This window comes from Oncorhynchus nerka, linkage group LG18, assembly GCF_034236695.1.
Source record: "Oncorhynchus nerka isolate Pitt River linkage group LG18, Oner_Uvic_2.0, whole genome shotgun sequence".
Lineage (NCBI taxonomy): Eukaryota > Metazoa > Chordata > Actinopteri > Salmoniformes > Salmonidae > Oncorhynchus > Oncorhynchus nerka.
This window is the reverse complement of record NC_088413.1, coordinates 62173767-62195645: the sequence shown is the minus strand read 5'-3', so window position 1 is coordinate 62195645 and position 21879 is coordinate 62173767. Positions and strand designations below refer to the sequence as shown.

Below are 21879 nucleotides of genomic sequence, written 5' to 3'. Positions count from 1 at the left end.
ATTTTTGGGGCCTTCCTCTGACACCGCCCAGTATATAGGTCCTGGATGGCAGGAACCTTGGCCCCAGTGATGTATTGGGCAGTACGCACTACCCTCTGTAGCGCCTTACGGTTGGATACCGAACAGTTGCCATACCAGGCGGTGATGCAACTGGTCAGGATACTCTCAATGGTGCAGCTGCAACACTTTTTGAGTATCTGTGGACCCATGCCAAATCTTTTCAGTCTCCTGAAGGGGAAAAGGTGTTGTCGTGCCCTCTTCACGACTGTCTTGTTGTGTTTGGACTATGATAGTTTGTTGGTGATGTGGACACCAAGGAACTTGAAACTCTCGACCCGCTCCACTACTGCCCTGTCAATGTTAATGGATGCCTTTCGGCTCTCCTTTTCCTGTAGTCCACGATCATCTCTTTTGTCTTGCTCACATTGAGGGAAAGGTTGTTGTCCTGGCACCACACTGCCAGGTCTCTGACCTCCTCCCTATAGGCTGTCTCATCGTTGTTGGTGATCAGGCCTACCACTGTTGTGTGGTGATTGTGTTGGAGTCGCACTTGGCCACGCAGTCGTGGATGAACAGGGAAGTACAGGAGGGGACTAAGCACGCACCTCTGAGGGGTCCCAGTGTTGAGGATCAGTGTGGCAGATTTGTTGTTGCCTACCATTACCACCTGGGGGCGGCCTGTCAGGAAGTCCAGGATCCAGTTGCAAAGGGAGGGGTTTAGTCCCAGGGTTCTTAGTTTAGTGATGAGCTTTGTGGGTACTATGGTGTTGAACGCTAAACTGTAGTCAATGAACAGCATTCTCACGTAGGTTTTCCTTTTGTCCAGGTGGGAAAGGGCATTGTGAAGTGTGATTGAGATTGCGTCATCTGTAGATCTGTTGGGAAGTAGGCAAATTGAAGTGGGTCTAGGGTTTCCGGGACTTTGGTGTAGATGTGAGCTATGACCATTCTTTCAAAGCACTTCATGGCTTCTGATGTGAGTGCTACAGGGTGGTAGTCATTTAGGCAGGTTACCTTCATATTCTTGGTTACAGGGACTATGGCGGTCTGCTTGAAACATGTAGGTATTACGGATCGGTCAGGGAGAGGTTGAAAATGTCAGTGAAGACACTTGCCAGTTGGTCCGTGCATGCTCTGAGTACACGCCCTGGTAATCCGTCTGGCCCCGCGGCCTTGTGAATGTTGACCTGTTTAAAGGTCTTGGTCACATCGGCTACGGAAAGCGTGATCATACAGTCGTCCAGAACAGCTGGTGCTCTCGTGCATGCTTCAGTGTTGCTTGCCTCGAAGCGAACATAAAAGGCATTTAGCTCGTCTGGTAGGCTCGCGTCACTAGGCAGCTGAGTTTCCTTTTGTAGTCAACAATAGTTTGCAAGCCCTGCCACATCCGACAAAAGTCGGAGCCGGTGTAGTAGGATTCAATCTTAGTCCTGTAGTGACGCTTTGCTTGTTTGATGGTTCATCTGAGGGCATAGTGGGATTTCTTATAAGCGTCCGGATTAGTGTCCCACTCCTTGAAAGCAGTAGCGCTAGCCTTTAGATCGGTGTGGATGTTGCCTGTAATCCATGGCTTCTGGTTGGGATATGTACGTCGTCATCGATACACTTATTGATGAAGCCAGTGTCTGAGGTGGTATACTCCTCAATGCCGTTGGATGAATCACGGAACACATTCCAGTCTGTGCTTGCAAGACAGTCCTGTAGCGTAGCATCCGCATCATTAAGCAAGTCACTGGTACTTCCTGTTTTAGTTTTTGCTTGCATGCAGGAACCAGGAGGATAGAATCATGATCAGATTTGCCAAATGGAGGGCGAGGGAGCTTTGTATGCGTCTCTGTGTGTGGAGTAAAGGTTGTCTAGAGTTCTTTTTACCTCTGTTTGCACATGCGACATGCTGGTAGAAATTAGGTAAAACTGATTTCAGTTTGCCTTCATTAAAGTCCCCGGCCACTAGGAGTGACACTTTTGGATGAGCATTTTCTTGTTTGCTTTGGCCTTATACAGCTCGTTGAGTGAGGTCTTACTGCCAGCAGGTCTTACTGTCTTACTGTGGTGGTAAATAGACGGCTGCGAACAATATAGATGAGAACTCTCTTGGTAGATAGTGTGGTCTACAGCTTATCATGAGGTACTCAAACAGCCCCCCCCTCCCTTACCAGACGTAGCTGCTCTGTCCTGCCGATGCACGGAAAACCCAGCCAGCTCTGTGTTATCCATGTTGTCATTTAGCCACGACTCGTGAAACATAATATATTACAGTTTTTAATGTACCGTTGGTTGGATTGTCTCAACAGTAGATCATCCAGTTTGTTTTCCAAGGATTGCACTTGCTGGGCATTTCTACTAATTGGTTACTGTTTAATTATTTGATTGATTGATTGGTTGATTTGATTTGTTGATTGACTGATTTATTGTGTGTCATGGCGAGCCTGTTTCAGAGCAGTGCAATGTCTGGTGGAATTTACACCCACGTTAAGAATGTGAGGTTCATTTTAAATGGAAACATTAGCTTTGCATTCGTAGTCCAGGGCGACTTACACTTTATGACTCACATTAAACAGAAACACATTAAAGGATGTCACAACTGTAAAGTTTACAGTGTGTTGACGCCCACCCACCCGCTTGTTTCAATTTGTCCATCCTACTCACTAATTGTTTAATACATTCTGATTGTGCTGTACGATTGAATAAAGCACTGACTCATGAGCCAGTCCTGCAGGCAGTGCAGAGAGAATTTGCTCCATCTACATCAAACTCCTTATAGCCACAGTAACTTTCACCTAATTGTATGTCATTTCACAAGACAGTACTAGAGAGACAATACACATAGCGATGCAGCTAGCCCCTAATTCATAGATCTAATGGTGTTCTTCAATCCAGTGGACCTAGGGATACACAGAGTGTGCAGGCTTTTTTCCAGTCCAGTTCTAACACCCTGTGGGTCTTGAGGACCAGGATTGAAGACCACTCAGACAATCAGAGAGACCATTAATCCTCTTCCATCTCCTTAGTAGAAGGTTTAAGTGGAGAGAGTCAAGGGCACTTCTGGATGGAGATTGGATTGGAGTGAACATTGCACTTGTCTAAAATACTCTTCAGAATGTGTTTCTTCTCAAAAGTCTTTAGAAAGTCAATGTAGAGGAGAAAGGAAAGCATGACAGGTAACCAGAGAAGAGGATATGAGAAGCTAGATTGAGGAGCCATGCCACCCATATGTGCAGTCCACTTTTTGCAAAACATGATGTGCTTACACAGGAAGGATGTGTGTGTGTGTGTGTGTGTGCATACATGAAATTGTCTGTGTCTAGGCTGTGTCTAAGTATCTGTGTGTATGTATGAGTGTGTGTGCGAAAGAGAGATAGGTGGTATAAAGAGGAGGACGATGGGAGCAATGCAATCCAGCTGAAATGTAAATGCTGGAGAGGGCAAGGTTGCATGGACCAGAGGTGAATTCTTATTGCAGTAGTGTGTCAGTTTGATTAGCAGCACTCCGTCAAGATGAGCTGTGAAAGCCACAGCACTCATGTGTTCCGGGCAGGCACAATATGGATTCTGCTGGGGTTCTTCTCACCAGTCTGTCTATTCCCCGGGCTCACTCCCACACATAGATCTGCCAGCACGCCTTCCAAGGAACAATGTGAAATTGTTATTTTCTTCCAAAGATTGTATAGCAACGTGTGCCAGTGGTCCATTAACTGTTATTTTGGTCCCTGCTGTATAGATATGACATATTACTGTGATGTGTTTAGAATAAGATCTGCATGGATTTGTTATCCTACTCCATCATTATGTAATAACAGTACATGTGAATCACAGCCCAAAAAAATGATTTCTGGATAGTAAAAAATATATTATTTTATTAAAGCTATTTCATTACCTGGGACATTAGGCTTGAACCTGTACATTGTGCTACTTAATTAAATGCAAAGATCAGCTTTACTTGGAACACAGACACACACAGTTGGTTATCTATGAACATGTTCGGGTTAAGTCAATTTAACATCATATGAGTCTAAATCTTATGAAAGTAACCATTTGGCAACTGCTTGGCTCAACGTCTAGTACTATCCTTGCTTATTGGTACTAAATATTAAATAGGCTACAGTAATTAAAACATCCTCGAAACATAAAGTAGGCAAAAAACGATTGGTGCTGAATTGTTACAAATCAATTTGTCTAGCCTTTAAATCCAGAAACGTAACTGCTCTTGTTCCATAGCATATCGAGTGTTTTTCCCAAAGATATCCTATTATATTACCAAATTCTTTGGTTTCTTCACCAGTATAGACCAGTCCCAGTGTAAAATGTCTGGAGCATTGTATCAATACAGGATCTTACACACACACAGGCTTCATCACTCATTGCACAGAATAGGCTAGCCTAAATGCCAATTAGAAACAAATTAGGACAAACATTCACTTATTCCCATCGTTTATTTGCACGAACACCAATGCAATCCCCCTAACGCTCACACATTAACCTTAGCGTTCTCACTGCATGGCGAATACGTGAATGCCTGGGTGAATAATTGCTGAAAAATATATATTTTTAAGTAGCCTACATAAATATTAACTTACCCGCTAAAACGCGAGAGACACCTAGACAGCTGAGAATTAGCAGTGGCACGGTTGACAGGAAAAATCTCTCCATCCTTCAAACATTAGAGGACTTGAGATCCAATTTACTCTGCACGGCGCTATGTTAACCGCTTGGTTGTTGTTCAGCATTCACGTCAGTCCATGGGTATTTTCTCGACCAAAAAACGTTTACTGTCTCGCAACGCTTGCCGCAGATCGACTGGCGAGCGCATTCAGCACCAGGGACAGCGACTGCGTTCTGCCACCTGCATTCAACAGTGGCTAAACATGCTTAAACATGCTGCGGACCTTGCTCTTGTGTGTCGCCCACGACCGCTCTTCCTCAACTACGAGAGATAATTACAGACATTGAAGTACAGACGAGAGACGACCAGACACATCTGTGCCACTGAAGTTGGGTGGTGCTCAGTGGCATTCAACTAGGCTACCGCAGACAGAACGTGCTCGCGCTGCTCTCACTGCCTGTGCCACTGGCTCGAGATGCCTGTCCATTGACTCTCGCGTGCGTAATCATGGGCTAAAGAGGAGAGATGCATCATGCACAAACACACAGGCATACACTCTAAGCCCCTGTTATTATTAACATGCGCAGCAATTATACCTCTATGCACACATAATGTCCACTTGTAAACTTGATTCATTCTGATTAAATTAGGTATGACAGCATCTCACAGATTACACTAAACAGCAATAACTTTGAATTTTGCTTAAAGTGTCACTATATTTTTCTCAGGTATAGACAAAGGCTGTGAGAGCCTTGAGTTCAGATGTTGAAGCTTGAATATTCAGACATTTCAGACTTGCATTTTGGTAGGCTATACAGTAGTGGGGTAGGATATGTGGCATATTTCAAGTTTGCATAGTTTGTATAGCTTACCCACTGGGCACAGACGTCAATGCAACGTCTATTATACGTTGGTTCAACGCAATTTCATTGAAATGACGTGGAAAAAACGTTGATTTAACCTGTGGGTACTTAGTGCTCTATAGGCAATTATTATGGTGTATTATGGCTCTGACAAAATGGTATGCCTGCAGGATAGAAATAATGCAATAAAGAAAAATGTGCACTCTGTTTCTGATCTGGTCATTTATTGACGGGACATACAACCATGTTTCCCTATTTCATCCGTTGAAGAGCCCTTAATTGAAATGCATTCCAATTAAGTCTAAACTTTTAATAATTTCAGTTTTCATACAGTTACACATGGGGTGAAGCTATCTATCACTGTGATTGATATCAATAAGACCAAGTCAATCTAGCGGACGTCCCATTTGTCATTGACCAGTTAAATATTCTGAGCCTGTCATGTCAGTGATGTGATCGAGTGCACTCTGTCACCGACACCCCGTCGCATCTAATAATTATTTTCAGTCTACACCATTATCAAATAATGCATGTACAAGCCCACGCTAAAAACAGCCGCCTGTGCATTGATTAATAACTTATGTAGTTATTTGACACGCTGTTGAACCGCACAAATCCGTCCATTCACTATAGTTAAAGCAGCCACACCACCACACCCATGACCTCCTCTATTTCAATATATATAACTGCCTAGAATTATTTTACAGATAAAAGTTACATGAAAGCCGATCTTACCTGAGCTGTAGCCTACATCAGTCGCCGCTCAATGATGTGTGCGCATGCTTCACTTTGAGAAAGCACGCGTCCGGAGTCGAAGCGACGTTAGTGAATGTCCTCGGTGTCCCCAAGACAGGCACCACACCACACTTCCTCTCACACTACACACAGCTTTACAGCATCTGACTGGGTGATGGCGTGTGTGCGTGTGTGCGTGTGTGCGTGTGATAGAGAATACGTGAATGAAGGTGTGCTTCCGAGTGTGTGCAAGTGTGTGTGTGTGCGTGTGTGCGTGTGATAGAGAATAAGTGAATGAAGGTGTGCTTGCGAGTGTGTGCAAGTGTGTGCGTGTGTGTGTGTGTGTGTGTGCGTGTGTGTGTGTGTGTGTGTGTGTGTGTGTAATTGTTCTTTGCAGCAATGTCATAAAAGCAAGTGTTTCCAAGTCAATTCCGTGGAGGTTGATTATATTTTACCTCACACATTTAAGATAAAGAGGAAGACACTCCTTAGAAATGAGCTACTGTACATGTTTATGAGTTGCAACATTAAAATGTAAAACTCTGTCCCTGTGGACAAACGTTGTTCTGGTGCAAAACCCTCAGTGTGTCACTTGTGCATGGTTAATGGGACATCAGGTGAAGTATACTGCTGCTACTCAGTCCAGGCTGGTCTCATAGACTAGTATAGTAACATAGTAAATGTAAATTCAGGACTTTGTTACATAAGACAGAAAGCTACTTATTTAAGGCAACAATTAAAGAAGGGTGGTTGGTTGGGGTGGATGGGTAGGAGTATATTCTCAACTTTAGCATTTTTGCAACTACTTATTACTTTAGCTATTTTGCTATTACTCAGCATGTTAACTAACCCTTCCCCAACCCAAACCATAACCCTTTAACCTAACACCTAACTCTAACCTTAACCCCTAGTCTATCTGACGTTAGCCACCTAGCCACATTAGCCACAACAAATTGGAATTTTTATCATATTATGAACATCCACAAATTAAAACATACTGTACGACACGTAACATATCATGCTAAATGTAGTGTGTCAGATTTACATACAGATTATTACGAAATGCTCTGAGACCAAGTTGTAGCATCTAGCTTTGGTCATGTGTGTTCTATTCAAACAATACCAATACCAACACTTGTGTACGTTTTTTTCACTCTGCTCCAGAGTCATAGAGCCGACTGAGAATTTGAGCCCAACGGCCGGCAGATGGCGATATTGAGTCGTTTCATCTTACCCTCCGAAGGGAATCTATGCACAGTTATACACTCCTATCCCTGTGGACCGTGTTCAAAAATGAAATATTCTCCATTCAGTGTGCAAAGGCATCAATTTCCTCCTTTAAGGGTGAGGTGGAAAAGGTGGGGGAAAAAACAGAAAAAAAGATGGTTACTTTCTTTATGAATCACCATTTCCCACCAGTGGCTAATGCGAATCCCGGATGTTGCAGCGCTTCCCTTGTTCTTTTCTACAGCACAGTGGATTCTTGACCGGACCCAAATGGAGGAATTGCAAGAGATCTCTTAAGTCTAGGGCCTATAGAATATGAATGGGCTTTAAATTCACCACTCAGCAAACACATAAAGGACTGAGTCCAAGCGTGTAATTTGCTTTTGGAAAGGGCTTCACTGATACCTTACAGTTCACAATATTAAACGTAGATCAAGCAGAAAATCACAAATAAATCAGAGCTGTTTTTAATGGACGTTGTGGTATATCCGTTTTCCCGGAGGTCCTCACTCTGATGGAAGATGCTGAACGTTTACACTCTGTCTGGGTTTGTTTTGCTGTGTGTGTGTGTGTACATTTCTATGGTTGCTATAATCATCTCAAAGTAAAAAGGGAGCCATAAAGAGAAACATTAGACTGGAGTTAGTGAAAATACGAAAAATTGTTGTTTTTCCGACCCTTTGAAGTTTCCCAATCTGCCTGGGACCCATCTGCCACGTCCACGTGGAGACTGTTGAAGCCAATGGCTCTGTGTTTGCATAGAGAATTAACTGGTCCAGTCATTCATGGTGGATTAGCAATATGGTAGAGAGATTGAAAACAAGAGCTGAGGGACTATTGATTTGGCATTTCTCTGGGTTGATCAGAGAGCTTGATTTTGATGATCATTAATAGGTGGATGTAGATCAGGCTGTGGAGGCCCTACAGTGGTCACACTGACATGTTTTAATGCATTCCATTGGTGTTTGAGGCAGACATGGTTGGCCTTGGTTTTGGATAGATAGATTCATTTGTAATGTATTTTGTGTGCATTTACCGTGGTAAAAACCTGCAGCCATTTCCAGTTGCTGAGGCAGAACTCATATTGTGTGACTTTCAAGGAGGACTGAAAGTTATATCTAGCTGTTCGGAATGAACATGATGACCATGTGCAAGCCTAAGGGATGGATTATAACCCACTGAAAACAAAATGTAATCCCAAACTTTGTTGGAATTCATAGCCTGAATCAGCATTTGAGGGAGGGGAAAGCAGACAATTTACCTGAGCATGAATATTTCCTGATATGACATTTTGATTTACCTAGGACTATCCCTCGATTCAAAATTAGTTTTGGATTATGAGCTGTGAAATCTCAAATCCTGGAGGTTGTGGGGAGGTGAGGGTTTGTCAAGGAGTCCTGGGGGGGGGGGGGATTGGAGGACTGGTGGTGGAGGGGAGGCAGGGTGGCAGGGCTACTCTGGCAGGGCTACTCTGGTTGAAGGGCAGGGCTACTCTGGTTGAAGGGCAGGGCTACTCTGGTTGAAGGGCAGGGCTACTCTGGTTGAAGGTCCAGTGGAGGTAGCAGCAGGACAGGACTCCTTTGTTCGCCGTCTCAGGCTGACCTGATTGGAATGCTGGCCCAGAGCATCAGGAGGGAAGGGACTGAAAGATAAGGCCATGACAGGAGAGGCTCAGTTGGTAGAGCATGGCACTTGCAATGCCAGGGTTATGGGTTTGATTCCCACGGTGGACCAGTATGAAAAAGTACAAAAATGTATATGCTCACTGCTGTAAATTGCTCTGGATAAAAGTATCTGCTAGACTGTATAAAGGGAAGAGAGAGGGGAAATAAATAAGGGAAGAAGATTACCAGTTTATGAGTCACGAAAACAGATGCAGGGCCTTGGTGTGAACTCACAGGAAGGTAACCTAAATTACTTCAAATCCTTGTCTCATACTTTGAGCCAATTCACAAAAAAAATGGATTTTAATCTATGATTTCTGAACAATTTCCAAACACCTGCAAATGTATGATATGCGCTAAAATGTTCATGTGGCTTGGATTCTTGCCCCTGACACTGTTTTTGCACAACAGGATGAGCACTCTGCTCATGTGGAGTTTGCCATTGAATGATTGACTTCCCGGTCCTAATCTCATTACAGCTCCATTGAATTCAGAGTTAATTTCTTCACTTTGTGCTGAGACACACTCCCGTCAGAAAAGTGGAAAATCTGAACAGGCACACCGCCACAAAGCCTCTTAGGTTTAACACGAGAAATATACAGTTTCAGAAATAAATTAAACAAAACAAATTTTAACGGTCACGGAAGGACTAGCAACGAAACTCATGATCCACGGTGGCTATTTTTATCCCCAAAAGTGTTGAGCGGAGCGACACAGGGGAACCCAAGAGCAGACAGATGGGGAAACAGGGATGAATGAACCAAAATATTTGCTCATATAAGCTCAGATGAGTTGCAGAAAAGCTAGATGTGGAGACTGAGGTTGGAGTTAGCCAAGTAGAACTGGGTAAACAGGTCCTGAGGGGAATCCAAGGTAGTGGTGGTGAATAAAATCCAGAGCAAGGTAGTTGGGTGGTGAGATGTGGAACAGGAGACAGCGGTAACTGCAATGAGAGGATAAATGTGTCAGGCAGGGAAACAGGCACAGCAGCGTAACAGTATCTTGCGTAATCCTACATTGCTAGCATCATGAACTGATGAGTTGAGTTGCAGCTGATCATTAGTTGCAGCTGGTAGCAATCTGCTCTGACTCCAGCACACCTGTTTCCAACCACACAGAGAGAGGGAGACTGTACAGGGGGAGTAACTGCAGGTCAAGACACCATATGAACACCAGAGGGCGTAGGGCCCTGATGGCGCACATCCAAAGCCGCCGGATGGTATAGGCAGGATGGTTGATGAGCCGAGGGGGTGGAGGAGCAGCTGCCGGACGGGACAGGGGACTGGAGCAGACTGGTTTAATTAAGGATACATGGAAGGTGGGGTGAATTGAGAGTCTGAGTTTCAGATGAACATCAGAGGGGTTTATGATACGATCAATCTCAAAAGGGGCCAATGAGTCTGGGAGCTAGTTCTTTTGGAAACCATTTTCAGTAGCAAGTCCTTAAATGAAAGCCATACCTTTTGGCCTGGAGTGTAGACTGGGGCTGAAGCACGGCGACGTTTAGCTTGGGATTGGGTCCTGGTGGAGGCACGAAGCAGGGCACTCCGGGCCCTCCTCCAGGTGCGACGACAATGGCACATGTCGTCCTGGACTGAGGGCACCGCTACTTCGGCCTCTTGGGCAGGGAACAAGGGAGGTTGGTAACCCAGAGCACACTCAAAGGGAGACATAACTGATGAGCCGTTGATGAGGTGTTGTGGGCATATTCAACCCAGGGAAGCTGGGCACTCCAGGAGGAAGGGTTAGCCGAAGTCACAGCGTATTGCAGTTTCCAACTCCTGATTGGCCCGCTCGGTCTGGCCATTGGTCTGGGGGTGATATCCAGACAAAAGGCTGTCATTAATACCCAGAGCTGTGCAGAAGGCTCTCCATACCTGGGATGTAAACTGGCATCCTCTGTCAGAAACAATGTCACTAGGGATGCCATGCAGCCGTGAAACATGGGATACCAGCAGGTCCGCAGTCTCCCGGGAGGAAGGAAGCTTTGAGAGTTGAATGAAGTGAGTCACTTTGGAGAAGAAAAAAAATCAGTCAATATTAGTGAGGATGACAGTTACCATTCGATGGGGGAAGGCCAGTGACGAAGTCCAAAGCTGTGTGACCAGGGGCGACCGGGTATGGGAAGAAGCAGACCAGATGTAGGTTTGGTGGAGGTTTTGTTCCGAGCACAGACCGAGCAGGCTGAGATGAATTCCCAAGCGTCTTTCTCTGTGGTGGGCCACCAAAATCGCTGACGCAGGAAGGTGACAGTCCGGGTCATGCCAGGGTGACAGGTGAGGGGAGTAGAATGGGCCCATTGAAGATCATAAGAATGAACTGAATCTGGCACAAACAGAGCCTTACAAGGACCGTTTCTAGGATCAGGCTGGTTCAGCTGAGCCTGATGAACAAGGGACTCAATCTCCCAGGAGACAGCAGCAACGATGCCGGAGGATTGCATAATGGTTTGATGACAAAAAATGACAAAAAGTAAAATCCATTACAGTTCGTAGAAACATGCCTAACGATGTATAGAATCAATCTTTATGATGTTTCAACCGGAGCATTCCTTTGTCTTTAGAAATGCAATGGAACACACTTACCTCTCACAGGAGCGCTCCTGACTGAGCTCATGGCCTTCTGGCAGACCCCTTACTCAATCAGCTCTTATTCTTTCCTCCTTCACAGTAAAAGCCTGAAACAAGGTGCTAAAGACTGTTGACATCTAGTGGAAGCCTTAGGAAGTGCAAGGGGACCAAATTTACACTATCTTGGATAGGCAAAGAGTTGAAAAACTACAAACGTCTGATTTCCCACTTCCTGGTTGGATTTTTTCTCGGGTTCTTGCCTGCCATATTAGTTCTGTTATACTCAGACATCATACAAACAGTTTTAGAAACTTCAGAGTGTTTTCTATCCAAATCTACTAATAATATGCATATCTTAGCTTCTGGGCCTGAGTAGCAGGTAGTTTACTCTGGGCACCTTATTCATCCAAGCTACTCAATACTGCCCCCCAGCCATAAGAAGTTAACAAATAGCTTATTCTCCAGTATCCTCTGTAGAACTTGGTGGACATGTTGCTTGTGAGCCTCAAGGTCCTTTGGAAAAATAAGAATGTCATCCACAGAGACAAAAACAAAACACCCAATGACATGCCTCAGTTAGTGAGTGAGACCAAAAGGCATAACCAAATACTCAAAATGTCCAAGTGGTGTGTTGAACGCCATTTTCCACTCATCTCCCTCTGATGCAGACAAGGTGGTAGGCATTCCGGAGGTCAAGTTTAGTAAACACTGTGGCACCATGGAGGAGGGCAAAAGCAGCACTGATACGTGGCAAGGGATGCTTGTTCTTGACAGTGATACTATTCAACCCACGGAAGTCTATGCATGGCCTCAGTGACCCATCCTTCTTGACAAAGAAAAACCCAGCTCCCACCGGAGAGGAAGGCCTGATATGTCTGACAGCCAGGGAGTCCTGGATGTATTCTTCCATGGCTTCTTGCATGGGACGAGAAAGGTTATACAACCTGCTACTAGGGAGAGAAGCTCTAGGCTGAAGCTTGATAGCACAGACATACGGCCGATGAGGCGGCAGAGGTGGGGTGCTTAATACAGGAGCTAGACCGTGATATTCCTGAAGAACAGAAGACAGGTCTGGGTGTTCTGGAATGGACTGGGGTGCAGACAAGGCAGGAGAAAGGGCAGAATGTAGACAATTAGAATGACAAAATGTACTCCAGGTAGTTACCCTTCTGGTGGACCAGTCAATCTGTGGGTTGTGTAGCTTTAACCACGGATGACCCAGAAGTGAGTGAGAACAGTCGATTATGTGGAAACTGATCTTTACCTGGTGATTTCCAGAGAGACGCAGGATAACAGGATCAGTTCTCTCCAAAACACAGAAGAGTAGCTTTCCATTGAGAGCGTTAGCATCCAGAGGTGAATCGAGCGAAACAGTGTCCAGACCCAACTGATTAACAACCCCTCAGTCCAGAAAGCACTCGTCAGCGCCTGAATCGATGAGCAGGCAGAGGAAAAGCCTGGCTCTGCCACACAAGGTTGGCCTCAAGCAGGGGTCTGGGAGATGATGGGCAGATGATTTGGCTCAACAGTATATCCCCCACTACTGCTGAGCACCCTCTTGCTGGGCACAGGGAACAAGTGGAGACCAAATAGACAGCTCCTAGTACTGAGACACCACCGCCTCTCTGGAGATAGATGGATCTGGCCAAGCTGCATGGGTTCAGGATTAGAACATGCCTGGAGATGTGATGCAGTCGGACAAAGAGAGCAAGGCACTGAAGCAGATGTTATGGGACATGCAACCCTACCTCCCCTCTGACGCTCACGGAGACGGTTGTCAATGCAGATAGTGAGAGAAATTAATTTGTCAAGTCCATCAGGCTCTTCTCTGGACACCAACTCATCTTTGAGGGTCTCAGTGAGTGCGTTCCGGAATGCTCCCTGAAGGGCCTCGTCATTCTAGCCGCTCTCTGCGGCGAGGAACTCACATGCCATTTCAGCTACACTCTGGGAGCCTTGACGAAGGGACAGAAGTAACTTAGCGGCATCCTTTCCACAGACCGGGTGGTCGAAGACCTTCCTCATCTCATCTGTGCATCCACCGTAGGAGAAGCAGATAGGTGACTCTCCCACACCTCATTTGCCCAGGAAAGCACTGCTCCCCAAAGGCAGCCAATCAAAAAATACATCTTGGCTCATTCACTAGCATAAGAGTAGGGCTGTTTCTCAAATACTAGTGAACATTGCACAAGAAAGGCTCTGCAAGCGCCAAGATTACCATCATAGCGCTCAGGAGTTGGAACAAAAGGCTCCCGGGGCGGAGAAGAGGGACATGAGACTGGTTGTGAACTCTGGGCGGAGGTTTGGACCTGTAGGTCAGACAGGCTTTGTGAAAACCCTGCTGGAGACCATGGAGTTCAGGGCTTGGTCATGTTGCTCAAGAAGGGTGCCTTGACCAACAAGAATTTGGTGAAGAGTAGTGGAGTCTGCTGGGTTCATCGCTTGGCAAGATCGTACTGTTATCCAGAGCGACTGGATGGAGAAACAGGGATGAATGAACCAAAATATTTGTTGTTACACAGAGAGATATGGAGTGCAGATCCAGGGAACCTCAGACGAGTTGCAGAAAAGCCAGATGTGGAGACTGAGGTTGGAGTTGGCCAAGTTGAACAGGGTAAACAGGTCCTGAGGGGAATCCAAGGTAGTGGTGGTGAGTAAAATCCAGAGCAAGGTAGTTGGGTGGTGAGATGTGGAACAGGAGACAGCGGTAACTGCAATGAGAGGATAAACAGTGTCAGGCAGGGAAACAGGCACAGCAGCGTAACAGGCTCTTGCGTAATCATACTACATTGCTAGAATCATGAACTGACTGAGCAGAGATTACAAACAGGCAGAATGGAAGTGGCAGGGCTGAGTATTTGTAGAGTTCTTGATTATGGAACGAGTTGCAGCTGGTAGGGATCTGCTCTGACTCCAGCACACCTGTCTCCAACCACACAATCACACAGAGAGGGAGAGAGAGAGTGTACAGGAGTAACTGCAGGTCAAGAAGACACCGGATGAACACCAGAGGGCGTAGCAGGAGCAGATGTGCCAAAAAGTCCCCATTTATCAAAATGTCTATCTTCTTATGGTGATCACTGCTTTAGATAAATAGTTTCTTGAGGAACACTTGATTGAATCAATTATTATGTCTATGTCTAATGTCGTGGATCTACTCCACTACTGTGTGTGTGTGAATTCTTCAGGGCATGGAAATGTTGCTCAATTGGTATAAAGGGACCTAACGTGTGCCAGAAAAACATTCCCCACACCATTACACCACCGCCACCAACTTGTACCATTGACACCAGGCAGGATGGGGCCATGGACTCATGCTGCTTACACCAAATCCTGAATCTGCCATCAGCATGGCGCATCAGGAACCCGAGATTTGTCGGAGCCGGCCATGTTTTTCCACTCCTCAACTGTCTAGTGTTGGTGATCGTGTGCCGAAAAGAGCTGCTTTTTCTTGTTTTTAGCTGATAGGAGTGGAACCAGGTGTGGTCATCTGCCGCAATACCCGTCTGTGACAAGGACCGACAAGTTGTGTGTGGTGAGAGGCACATGTGTGTGTCATTCCGTTCTGCACACTGTTCTACTGCCATTTTATTTGTCAGTTTGTGGCCCGCCTGTTAGCTTGCACGATTTTTGCCATTCCCCTTCGACCTCTCATCAATGAGCCGTTTCCACCCACAGGACTGCCGCTGACTGTATGTTTTTGTTTGTTACACCATTCTTGGTAAACTCTAGACACTGTCGTGCATGAAAAGCCCGGAGGCCGGCCATTTCTGAGAAACTGACACCGGCGCGCCTTGCACCGACAATCATATAATGATCAAAGTCGCTTAGCTCACTTGTTTTTCCCACTCTAACGTTCAATCGAAACGGAACTGAATGCCTTGATGCCTGTCTACCTGCTTTATATAGCAAGCCATGACTACGTGACTCACTCTGTAGGAGCGAACCATTTTCGTGAATGAGGTACCTAATAAACTGGCCACTGTGTGTATATATACTGTACCTATTAGACAGTATCAGGCACAGTTAATAGTTAAGTATGGATGTCCATACCTAGTGCCACAATAGGATATGTCTTAATGCCTTAAGATTTAGGGCTATCACTCAGTCAGAGCTAATTCAGCCAGGCAAGTCTACCCAAATAATTACACCAATGAATAAGGTAATGAATGAGCCAAGGAAGGGATTCTGGACCATGGGCAGCACTCAAGGTTTTAGTCTACATTCAGGACCATGGACACCGCTTCTATTTGTAGTCTATGCAGTTCTATTCAATGTCAATAACAGTGTGGGCCCTGTGTCTTCTAATGTATGATCAAATAGGTGATTTTCAGGGGTAACGGAGAGAACATTTTCAATCCATATTTAAAAGACCTTTTTTTTTACATTCGGTTCCATGGTTACAGTGCAAGGGGACATTTGCTACTTGAGTGGAAAAGTCCATTTAATCTGAATGGTTCTGCATAGCAGAGAGTTATTTTACTATATATTTTATGAGTGCGTTTTGCAGCCCTAGTCGGAAAATGGTCTCCCTCTACAATGGTCCCATAATTCATCTACGGTTTAATATCCAACGCAATTGTGAAGAAGTAATGTTAATTTTATGAAACAAGTATGAAATGATGCAGGAGGGGAATTATCATTAGATGAAGCATCAGAGAGTATTCAAATTATGCACTTTGCACACCAAAAGAAAGGCAGTTCTTTGTACCTGATAGTCAGGTAAATCAGTAAAGCACAGTGCTGCTTGGCATGAAATGCCCAGATAATCTCGATCAATTACAGTATGTGCGTGCTATTTTAGTTTTGTTTAAACATATTTTCTTTGGATTTCACGCATAATAACCTCCTTTTAGATCCACAATGTAGCAATTTGAATGGGAAGCTGGCACTGGAATGCATTGTGTTAAATTAAAATACCTCACTGAAATTCTTGAAATTACACAAATCCATAAACAAAGGAATTTGCTGTAGGTGACTGAATGTGTGGAATGGTGTGATTCATACAGTATTTTTTGTCAAACTAGCTCAGTCAGTTCAAGACAGTTTCTTATTTTGCCCAGGTTTGGTGGATCTCATTCACTATCACACACCAACGCCTTATTTCTGTGTCTCCTGACCCCTCCTGTCTCAGCCTCCAGTATTTATGCTGCAGTAGTTTATGTGTCGGGGGCTAGGGTCAGTTTGTTATATCTGGAGTACTTCTCCTGTCCTATCCGGTGTCCTGTGTGAATTTAAGTATGCCTTCTCTAATTCTCTCTTTCTTTCTCTCTCTCGAGGACCTGAGCCCTAGGACCATGCCTCAGGACTACCTGACATGATGACTCCTTGCTGTCCCCAGTCCACCTGGCCGTACTGCTGCTCCAGTTTCAACTGTTCTGCCTGTGATTATTATTATTTGACCATGCTGGTAATTTATGAACATTTGAACATCTTGGCCATGTTCTGTTATAATCTCCACCTGGCACAGCCAGAAGAGGACTGGCCACCCCACATAGCCTGGTTCCTCTCTAGGTTGCTTCCTAGGTTTTTGGCCTTTCTAGGGAGTTTTTCCTAGCCACCGTGCTTCTACACCTGCATTGCTTGCTGTTTGGGGTTTTAGGCTGGGTTTCTGTACAGCACTTTGAGATATCAGCTGATGTACGAAGGGCTATATAAATAAATTTGATTGGATTTGATTTGATTTATTTCTACTAGTTTCCTATTTCTCTGCACCAGTCATCAAAGCAGAGAGCTCTAAATCCACCTCTTATGAATCAGTTCATGTGAATGAGAGTGATTGAGTTAGGAAAAATCCCAAAGCAGCATCTGTAGGATGCTGAGATGCTGACAGTTCAGGGCTGCAATGTCATTGAAGTTCCATGCATCGCTCCAGGAAACCACTGTGGAATTGTTTTTTACATTTTGTAAATGTCAAAATGATGGAGCTGGGAATTGTCAAAAACGCAATACACATTAGATAGAACATCATAATAATATTTCACTCCTCGTGAGATGGAAGCAAGGGCATCAGACTTCCTTTGTATGGCTGTTAATTCCTCTTTCGCATAACGTCTGTTCTTGCAGTGACAGGCCAGTAAATGCAGTGCAGGAAACTCACATATCCACTGTAGCTTGGCAGAAGCCTCCCCATCCTCCTCTTTACCTGCCACTCACTGTCAATCTCAATGAAATGGCCCACTAACCACAACTATTACTATCCAATGAGAGATTCCCTGCCAGCGGCCATGGGGCTAATGGCCGAGGCTGACAAACCTTTCCACCCGCTATAATAAACTCTATTTCAGGGGGACATTGACAAGGACAATGGGGCTATGTGTAAGGGGTGCGTGACTGGCTACAGGGAAGTCAGGCGCAGGAGAGCAGAACTGGGTAATAACCAGAGCAGTTTAATATGCAAAACCAACGGCACCCAGAACAACAAAATATGGGTACAAAATAACCCGTTGCGAACCAGTCAGAGTGCACAAGCACTATACATCAAACAATTTCACACAGATGATATGGGGGGAACAGAGGGTTAAATACACGACTAGTAATGAGGGAATGTAAACCAGGTGTGTGGGAAAACAAGACAAAACAAATGGAAATTGAAAGGTGGATCGGCGATGGCTAGAAGACCGGTGACGTCGACCGCCGAACAAGGAGAGGAACCGACTTCGTGACACTATGACAACTTTGTGTTTCTGTTACCGGTGACTGCCGTCTTCTGAGAAGGCCCGTATGTGCAGCTCTGGCTGGCTGGCACAGGGGAAACAGTGTGTTTGTTTTCAACATGACAGAGAAATAGATATTTTGACATTCATATTGGTTCCAGTTCATGACAGGTCTTGTCATGAATATTCTTTTAGAATTGGCTGTTTATTTGATGGAGAAAAAAACATTCACTCACACACTATAAGTTCTCTATGTGCACTCGTGCAACAGGCTTTGCACTGCTTCAAGTAATGTTTTGGTAATGCATGATCTGAGTGTAAGAGGAAAGCAGACTAATATTCCAGGAACTAATCCACCAGGGAGGGCAACGCACCAATGCATATTTAAAAGTGTGAGTTTCGCTCTGACCTCTGATTATGAGGCTGTCTTTCTACACGCCCACGTGTCCTTCCTTCACATGGATGTAATGGTGTACTTTGACACATACATCTTACTGACGTAATGTATACAGACAGTATGTACGCTCTCTTTGTCTTCTACACACCAGTCAAGATTTAAGCATAACATATGATGTCCTGATCAAATCAAAGTTTATTTGTCACGTGCTCCGAATACAACAGGTGTCTCCCACCTTACAGTGAAATGCTCCTACTGATGTGGTTGACATGAGAAGGGTGTGTCCATTTGGTCAGGTAACCATGGTAGCAACATGTTGCTTCAATGTGGAGACTAGCAGATTCCAGGCAGACTAGTTAAAACATATGGAAATGTACTCATTGTAAAGTTGAGGGAAAAAACTCTGCTTTTACAGTATGTTTGGATTGCAAATGTTTTCCCGTTAAATTTGGTTTACTCCATCAAATCATGGAAAGTGATATCAACATTAATGCAATGTCAAATTAAACACACCCCTGTCCATGATAATGTGTCAGGAAGTTGTATGGCTACCCATACAGGAAGTGGGGTCATTAATCACTGTGATTGAATAGACCCTGCTATTCTTTAAAACACTTGTATTATTGGACTTTGTTATCTATGTATGTTCATTAATAGGTCACATTTGCAGGCGATCTGTATTATCTGTAATCTGTGAATAAATCGCTGAGGTCTGTCCTCATAGTCTCTTTCTCACTATTGATTTGTCTCTGTGTGGAGAGGAATGTATTGGAATACAACATAATTGTGTTCCCATGATAAAATTACCTTCCCCAAGCATGAACTGTATAGAGTACATATGGATATAAATGACCATTCATACCAAACTTAGTTTCACTCTGTGAAGATGGACCTGTCCAAGACAGCCTAATAGTTTGGAATGGGGAAAACACCTGTCAATCTTCTCACTCCCAAGCCATGGTTTGAGATATCTCTCTCTATCTCTCTCTCTCTCTCCCTCTCTCTCCCTCTCTCTCTCTCTCTCCTCACTCACCCACTTTCTCTTTCTTTCTTTATCCTTCTCTTCTCCTTCGGTGCAGGTCATTGCTATTAGCCATCTTTCAGGGCTGACGTAGACCTACCTACTGAATGCTGATACAGACAGAGAGCAATGTTCACAGGACCAGCCTTGGCCAGAGTACTCTAATGCAACAAACAGACAGATTGAGGATGAGTTAAAAAAAGATTGCATGTATTCAGGGGAATAGGAAGAGGAGCGGACAGTGATGGATGTACAGGAGGGAGAGATGACGTTGAAGAATGAGAGAAAGGGAATTGTTCTTGGGGTGATATACTGATGAGGATGGCTACAGAGCGGGGGATGAAGGGAGAAATAGAAAAGCAGCAGAGGTGAACATGACTTTAGTAGGGGTCAGCTGCAGTGTGTTGTGTACACCTCACACAGCCTGCCAGTCTATTATATACTCTGTGTTGTGACCAGTGTGTCTGTCTCTCTATTGGAGCTCTCAGGGCTTGACACTCCTGGCTCACAGGGGTTTCTGTGTCTCCCTTAGCACTAAAGGCCTATACAGCAAGAGTGGAGGGTCACTACACAATGAGATCCAGCTATCCCCCAGGGGAGAGGAAGAGGATGCAGCATTGAATTGTTACTGTATAGATGATGAATAGCAGGACAGGGGAGAGAATAAGAAATAGATGATGAAGAGAACAGATATGGAGAGATACGGGGAGAGGGAAAGTAGAAGGGGAAGAGAGAGAGAGAGAGTGAGAGAGAGAGAGCGAGAGAGAGCGAGAGAGAGAGAGAGAGAGAGAGAGAGAGTGAGAGAGAGAGAGACAGCGAGAGAGAGAGAGAGAGAGAGAGAGAGAGAGAGAGAGAGAGAGAGAGAGAGAGACAGCGAGAGAGAGAGAGAGAGAGAGAGAGAGAGAGACAGCGAGAGAGAGAGAGAGAGAGAGAGAGAGCAAGAGAGAGAGAGAGAGAGAGAGAGAGAGAGAGAGAGAGAGAGAGAGAGACAGCGAGAGACAGCGAGAGAGAGAGAGAGAGAGAGAGAGCGAGAGACAGCGAGAGAGAGAGAGAGAGAGAGAGAGAGAGAGAGAGAGGGAGAGAGAGAGAGAGAGAGAGACAGCGAGAGACAGCGAGAGAAAGAGAGAGAGAGAGAGAGAGAGATGGTTTGAGCAGCAAACCAGTAGCACATGGTTGTTGATGAGAAGATGCATGACACGGGGTGTGATATTTACAACAGCGTCTGCTGGATGGCCCTTGCGGCTTTGAATTTACATGTCTGTTCTGTGGCCTTTCCACTGTTTGAGAGTCACGCATCATGGAAGTCTGTAGAGAGAACCTGGTACACTAGGTGGAACTCTCTCTTCCCATCCATTTGAGGTTTGACTCAGTCAATGGCTTTCACATTTATGGCTCATTTGGTCTCTTAGCTAAATACTTCTTTATAATTATCAAGCGAGATAGAGAGAAATAGATTGAATATGCAAATTATCTGTAATTCAAACACACCTTAACCATTTATGATGTAGAACATCAATACTCTTCACCATAAATATGCAAATAAATAAAGGAGGCAATTAAGGAAGTGAGAAGAGTGGTGCTGTCTAAAGCTTTCAGGTATTGAAGATCGATTGAAGCAGGGTGGAAGTACAGTATATTAATAGTATAAATTGTTCATTACCCATTGATAAAAGCAGCTCACTTTAATATCACTCATAAACAGCCTAACCACATTATAAAGGCAGCGTTAATCACCTACCCACTTAACTATCATCATTTACCCAAATAGGAGGCCTAAAACATTTAGGGAGGAATCAAGAGCATTTCAAGTTGACCATGTTGGGGACTCCTTTCATAGATGCACTGGTTTTCTCAACTGTGCTGGTTGTTGGCTGAGAGAACAGGTTGTTGACCCTGGCTACTCGTCAGCACAGCCACCGGAATAGGACTACTGCCTCATTGCAGAAGCACTCACAAACTTTATTGTGATTGGATGAGACAGGATAGCTGGTCGTAAACAGGAAATGATCCTGTCATCAGATGTTTACCACTCAGATTCATTGATGTGTTTCTTTGATACTTGGCAGTATTTATAAAGTTGGTCTTGATCCTTAACTGGTGACATTATGGCCAGATGGTTGCTGAGTCATCTAGCTTCATGACT

General features: G+C 44.7%; 1 protein-coding gene across 1 annotated transcript in view; it reads right to left on the bottom strand.

Moving 5' to 3' along the window:
- fndc5a (fibronectin type III domain containing 5a) overlaps window positions 1–4822 on the bottom strand; it is a 56966-nt gene extending 52144 nt beyond the window's left edge. The window contains exon 1 of the mRNA XM_065004256.1: window positions 4578–4822. Coding sequence (XP_064860328.1) covers window positions 4578–4650 — 73 coding nt within the window. The 5' untranslated portion in view covers window positions 4651–4822. The remainder of the gene's footprint in view (window positions 1–4577) is intronic.
- Window positions 4823–21879: the final 17057 nt, after the last annotated feature.